Here is a 6,321-nt window from a genome sequence, read left to right as displayed (position 1 = left end):
AGAGATGCAAACTAGAAATTTGTTCACCTAGAAACCCACAATTGGGAAAAACTGGGGGTCATCAACCGACCAGGCAATCTACTAAGCAAAAAGATTCTTACAAATAAATACTAGCAAGCTCAACAAATCCTAGGTCTATTTAGGAAGATGTGCTATACCTTTCCTTGTGCAATCTTCTTCTCCAGCTTAGCAAAACTGACAGGACCCGCCCCGGATTTCCTCGGAAACCGAGACGGATCCCGTATATGATCCGACACCCTACAGGTGCCGGGCCCACTTACTAAGAACCGAGACCTCTACCAAAAATTTTGGCAGTCTCCCCTGTAAACAGGACATATCCAGAAAAATTTCAACCTGTCAAAAACACAGATATTTACAACCCAACAGCAAGCATGCATTACACAAAGTATAGTGTAATAGAACATGGCCTACGGCCTCAAAATACCAAATCCTAACAGGCGATAACAGAGCAAGTCTACAGAGTACAACAAACTAGCAAAAATGAAGTTTTACGTATTTACATAACACTGAGGCTCCAAGAAAGCTCAAGTACTGCGGCTCGTGATAGCAGGGGCACAAAACATGGCACTCCAGCTCGTTCCAGTCAACTACTGGCTGTGGGGCGCAAAACAGAAAATTGTGAGTGGACAAAACAAAATTTAGTTTCATTTAAACCAAAGTAATATAACCCCACTGTTAGAAAACCATGCATGAAAACAATGCATTAAATCCATCATATACATATATAAATAACTTGCTCAAACCCGAGCTAAATCCGAAATCCAGTGAAACTTACAAATTAACCCACCCAAACCTTTCCTTACAAATCTCAAATCAAACTCTCGAAACCCGTGCCCACCGGCACGACGAGCGGGGAAGTATCCTCACTCAGAAACAACAACAAAGGAATAGCTATAATATGAGAGATATTCTCTATATATATATAACACACCTAATTGTACCGGGGAAACAATCCAACAGGGGATTGTTGACTAGCTCACAATTATCAGCCCTCAAACGGACTATGTGGCTAGGGACGAGCCATCCAACTGGGGGACTAACTCTCAGCCAGCACGTACGGACGAAGAATCAAGACCCGTACGCCTGTAAACAGTTCAGACTACCCAATTAAGGGTCTACAGCGGCACCCCGTTAAGGTATGCCCCGGGTTCCGACATTTCCAAGTATCTCACAATTCCATATCCACAATCCAAATCAGGGGAGGTACACAGGGTAGTGCTTACAGCACTCCAAACTAACATTCTAAACTCATACTTTTCCTCATCTCACAACACCCCAAAGTACCTCACACAATTTCAACAAGCCAACACTTTCCCAATAATATACTTATATGCTTCAAGATACTTATTATGTCAAAACCCATATAAATTGCAAATAACTTTATAACATAACATATTCAACATGTGAATAAATGGATACGAAAGGATGGGTTTGCATAAAACCATTTAAATCTTCATGCACAGAAATTTCATTATAAAACCATGCTATTTACTTGAAAACAAAATCCACTCACAAGTAGTCCCACGCTGCGTAACCCTGAGAGGTTCCTGCCTGCTGTGTAGGTGTAGTCGGAATACCTATTTCAGAATACGAACACGATATCAAAAATCCGACTCTTCAAAAAATGAGACTTTAAAGTAAAATCCTAATTTCCCGGGTTTCTCTCAATTTCAAGGATCGAGACGTCCCTAAGATCCAATCTAAGGGTTCCAAGCGCTGTAAAAGTCTCGGAAGACACTCGGTCAACCGGACGATCAAAACTTTAAGTTGATGAATCGGAACATCCGGGGCTCCGATTCACGATCCGCGAATTCCTATACGATCCTAGGAATACCAGGAACAACATACGTGAAATTGGGTTTGATCCAACGGTCCAAACACATCAAACCCAAAATCACAGATTATGTATAATTGGTTCGAGGTCCATACGATATCCAAATTGAGATCCGTAAACTCCTACGCGCTCGTGACAACGTAAGGATCATTTTAGGATAAAATGTGACCTCTGCCGGACTGCCACGCGCCGCCTCACGCGCTGCCGCGCGTGGTGGCTTGGTCACTGTTCAGGTGACCGGAAAATCTTAGAATCTTGGCTCCAAACTCCTAATCTAGGTAAAACACCTAATTTGGAGTCACTTTTGTTCTTGGGCTATGGCCAAAAAGTGGCCGGAAATGACCGGAAATTCAAATTGAAATCCGGCTGAACCCTAACTTCGAAATTTGACTTGTAAACTCTCAAAATTCTGGGAAACCTATCTAACAGGCAGCTAGAGCTCGAAAAACAGTCAAGAAAACATACCTCACTCGTCGGAATCGGTGGAGAATTGAAGGAGAACGAAGACCTCAAAGTTACTGAAATTTCCAGCGACGTTTCTGCGTTTTCCGGCGAATTCCGGCGGCTCCAAGGGCTGCGCTGGCCGGGGAAGAGAGAGGAGGAGGTGGCGGTTCGAATGGGTCCGATCTTGGCTCAGGTGGCGGCCGGTGATGGTGGCTGCGAAGGTGAGGAGGTGGCTGGGCAAACCGAAGAGGAAGAGACGCACGGGAGAGAGAGAGAGAAATGAGAAAATGAAAATGAAAATCTGAAAATCTGATTTTAATCCAAAATAATATCTGAAAATCTTCAATTAGGCCCTTAATGATTTTTCGATCGTAACTTCTTCGTTTCAAGTCCTATTCGAGCCTTCCGCGTGTCTACGGATTCGGCTCAGTACAACCTTCCTAAAAATACCACCCATTGTTCCAAACTCTCCCCGGATAACAATTGACCTTTTTGCCCCCACTTCAAGGGCAAAATTTGAAATTCCATTTTTAAATTAATTAATTAGTGAATAGTCTTATTTTAGGGTCGGGATGTTACAAAAACTAGCAGCTTGGTCCTTCATGGCAATGGCAGCTCTTTCTTTCGCTCATTCATCCCATGGCACCAGCTAGCTAGCTCTAACTCAGACAAAAACGAAATTTGGATTCAAACAGAAGATGACCAATTTCTTCAAGAAACCATACTCTTAAAGAAATCAATCTTGAATCTGACCTAGATATATATGAGAGAGTGTTTGATCTAGCAAGATGAGGTTTTCATATTTCAAATGTAGTTTTCAAAAAGAAACAATTTGGAAAACTCAAAGATGAAAAATATGATGGTTACTCTTGAGGAAGAAGCGAAAGTTTGCAAAGAAACTTTCCAAAACTTGCCTGCCAAAGTCACAGCCGCCAAATGAGGAATGCGCTGGTTTTTACACCAAAATTCCTAAGTTAGAATCGTACAAGGCAGCAAAGAATTTCGCAGAATATGACAAAAACAAATGGGTAGGGTCCAGCTGGAAACAGTGAGAAATCCTAACATTACAAAAGTTGACTAGTCATACGAAGGAAAGATGACTAGTCATAATTTTCAGGAATTTAGTTAATGCAATGCAAAACTTACCTTTGTCAAACACATTGTTGTCCATCATAATGCAGCCAAATAAGAACACCTAGAGATGTAATTCTTAATCTAAGCTAGAGCTTGAGAAAATACAATAATTGTCCTATTACAAAATTGTCAAGGGAAACCAAAAGTAAATCTCAAAATGCTTACACTTACAAAAATCATAAGAAATGTTCTTGTCTTAAGAAGTAGATAAATAATGACAATGTAAAAAAAATACACTTGGCAAATCATATACTTCAGTTTATAGGCCAAATATATGGCATCTACATTTATGAGTTAATGAATCACAAAAAGGTTTCCTTTTTGTCTTCACTAGGGTTTACAAGTAACCCTATATTTATTACGGTTAAATTGCTTTAAAAGGGTGTCTCTGATCTCAGAGTACACTAGAATTTCAACTCTTAGTTGAAATCAATGGGATACACAGGCTCTTTGTTTGGGAAAAAGAGCCCGAAATGCTTCTCTGTTGGTTCCCCAGTCTTCTCATTCTCATTAAACATGGCAAACACGTAGGTTTCTATGGGGCTTCCAGGTTTCTTTGGAGTGCCACCCTTCACATGCTGAATCAATTTTGAGTTGTAAATTCTCGCGTTCTCTTTCGTCGTCACTTGGACATCGCCACCATCCGAGGGCCATCCACTCTCTGATACAACAATTTTCAACGAACCGCCATTAGCCTTCTCTAACGCTGAGTAAACTGCATCCAGAATTGCATCAAAGAGGTTTTGGTACCCAAGATCACCATCATTCACTATTACGGATGGAGATTTAAAAAGGGCATAATCGAGACTAATGTCACGACTTTGGATGTAACTAAAATAGGGATACGCATTAAGAAGCAATGGCGATTTGTTCCCTACCAAGAAGCCAATGATAGGATCAAGAAATGGACGATAATTTTGCCTGAAAGAACCCTTTGATGGAGGGTAGGATTCTCCGAGAATTATAGGATAAACCGCGGTGGAGACCTTAATTTTGTTTGCAAGTCCTGCAGAAGAAATTGCATTTTGAATTTTTTCCATTGCAGGGCCAACATATGGTGCTTCCGGACCTGTGGCGTTTACTTCATTTCCAACTGCAATATACTTGAAATTGACATCGCCATAGTTTACGACGTTGTTTTGGACCCAATTATTTGCACTGTCTTGGCTAGAAGAAATGTCTTGAAGGCGTTCATTTTCTACACCAAGCATGACCTCAATGTTGGAGCCTCTAAGGGCTTGGAGAGCATCATGGTTAGGACCATAGAGCCGCATTTTTTGGATGTTGTATTGGTTGTAGAGAGATACAACTTCTTGTGGGGGCGGTAAGTTGTTTCCAAGCGTTCCATAACAAACACCAATCTGGGCACCTGCATCAGATTCAATGATTGAGAATTTAAACATTTCAGAATTAAAAAGGCCATGCAGCCTTTGATTTTTAGAGAGGTACAATGTAAATAAACTAATTTGCATGCACTTCTGCTATGTCTAGTAACTTCAAAACTTGCACAAAACGAAAGAAACGGTTTCATTTTCAATGGTTGTATACAATTATGTGTCTATCTTTCTCAATATATGATCAGTCATATGACAAGAGACATAGACGACATATATATACAACCGGTTCCGCTCATATATCAATTTTTTTTTTTTGGCTGAAAGAGAGAAAGATCACCTGTTGTGGTAAGGGTAGCAGTTAGGACACCGAAAAGCAGCATTAAGGAAACCATGGAAGGAATTTTGCCAAGTAGATTAGACTTAGCCATTGTGGTGGAAAGCAGAAAGAGGCAAGAAAAGCAAAGGAAATAAGCTAGCTATAGCTAATTAGAATTGGGAAGCAAATGCAATTGCCTTGCCTCTAAAACTTTTGAGGTCCCCTCTTTATAGACCGAGTCACAGCCTCATAAGTAGATGTAAAGTTCCATGGAAATGGAGAGATTCCACAACAAGTGCACATAATTAATACTAATTAAACAACATCTAACTACTGCAACTTGTTAATGTAAAATTATAACAAGCTTGTCCTAGTTGAGATTAATAACAAGCTTCTTTGTAATAATGGTTTACCAAATTTTTTAATGACCCCCATATTTTTTAAAGCCCTAGTTGAGATTAGTAACATCTAACTACTGCAACTTGTTAATGTAAAATCATGCATGACTTGCGGTTCTCAGCAATTAAGTCAAGCCGCCCAGGTCCAGGTCCAGAAGTATCACTTACTTCCTGACCACCACTTTGGCTATGATTAATTCCAAGTCTTTTTTATAACCCTCATAATTTGGAGCTTCTAGCACGCACATTAATTGAACATGTTTTGGTCAAGATCTTTGTAAGCTTCACATTACAAAGAAGTTAACGTCTTTAATACGGTATTTGGAGCTTCTAGCATGCACATTAATAGAGCAATTTTTCCATTTTGTCCCTTTCAACTAAAATAATGATTATTGAAGTGAAATTTTCCTGTCCTTTTCAATATCATGTGAACAATAGTATTATTTGAAGTCTTTATATCAGTTCAATTTAAGTTTGAATAGACAATTCGAAATTGAAGTCTAATTTCCTATCCTTTTCAGTATCATGTGAACAATAGTATTATTTGAAGGTTGTCCTCTTGTTTATATTTATTTATTTTAATTTATCAAAAGAGTAGAACTTCATTAAGAAAATCAGAAAAATATTACATCAGCTTCTAAGCAAGAATCACTTACAGCGAAGGAGCCATAATGTGACATCGTTAAAACCTTGCCTTAAAAAACTCCCAAAGAAGCCTAACACAAACGGTTGCCCTCTTGTTTTGATATTGGAATACTAATAAGCCTAACAAATCCAAGAAATTATAATTATAGAATGCCCAACATTACATATGCTTTTGCCTCTAGCCAGGAGAGA

The 6,321-nt window shown here is 39.4% G+C and overlaps 1 protein-coding gene and 1 long non-coding RNA gene across 2 annotated transcripts; both read right to left on the bottom strand.

The window, feature by feature from the left end:
* Positions 1–372: 372 nt before the first annotated feature.
* On the bottom strand, positions 373–2,591 carry LOC148293186 (uncharacterized). The gene is made up of 3 exons (XR_015825699.1): positions 2,321–2,591; positions 1,535–1,598; positions 373–615 (listed from the first exon to the last, which is right to left on the bottom strand). It is a non-coding gene; the product is annotated as an uncharacterized LOC148293186 (long non-coding RNA).
* Positions 2,592–3,538: 947 nt separating this feature from the next.
* LOC110761972 (glucan endo-1,3-beta-glucosidase-like) lies at positions 3,539–5,317 on the bottom strand. The gene is made up of 2 exons (XM_021964563.2): positions 5,108–5,317; positions 3,539–4,802 (listed from the first exon to the last, which is right to left on the bottom strand). Exons 1-2 carry the CDS (start codon positions 5,196–5,198, stop codon positions 3,853–3,855), a joined length of 1,041 nt encoding a protein of 346 aa, XP_021820255.1. The 5' UTR covers positions 5,199–5,317; the 3' UTR covers positions 3,539–3,852.
* Between the last annotated feature and the right edge of the window lie 1,004 nt (positions 5,318–6,321).

Source organism: Prunus avium, chromosome 7 (genome assembly GCF_965620075.1).
Source record: "Prunus avium chromosome 7, drPruAviu1.hap1.1, whole genome shotgun sequence".
Classification (NCBI taxonomy): Eukaryota; Viridiplantae; Streptophyta; class Magnoliopsida; order Rosales; family Rosaceae; genus Prunus; species Prunus avium.
The sequence above is the reverse complement of the archived record's forward strand: the minus strand, read 5'-3'. Positions and strand labels throughout refer to the sequence as shown.

Coding starts and splice junctions, on each gene's coding strand:
- LOC110761972 (XM_021964563.2), bottom strand. CDS start 5,198: ATGGCTAAGTCTAATCTACTTGGCAAAATTCCTTCCATGGTTTCCTTA. Junction 4,803..5,107: donor TGCTACCCTTACCACAACAG/GTGATCTTTCTC, acceptor AATCTGATGCAG/GTGCCCAGATTGGTGTTTGT.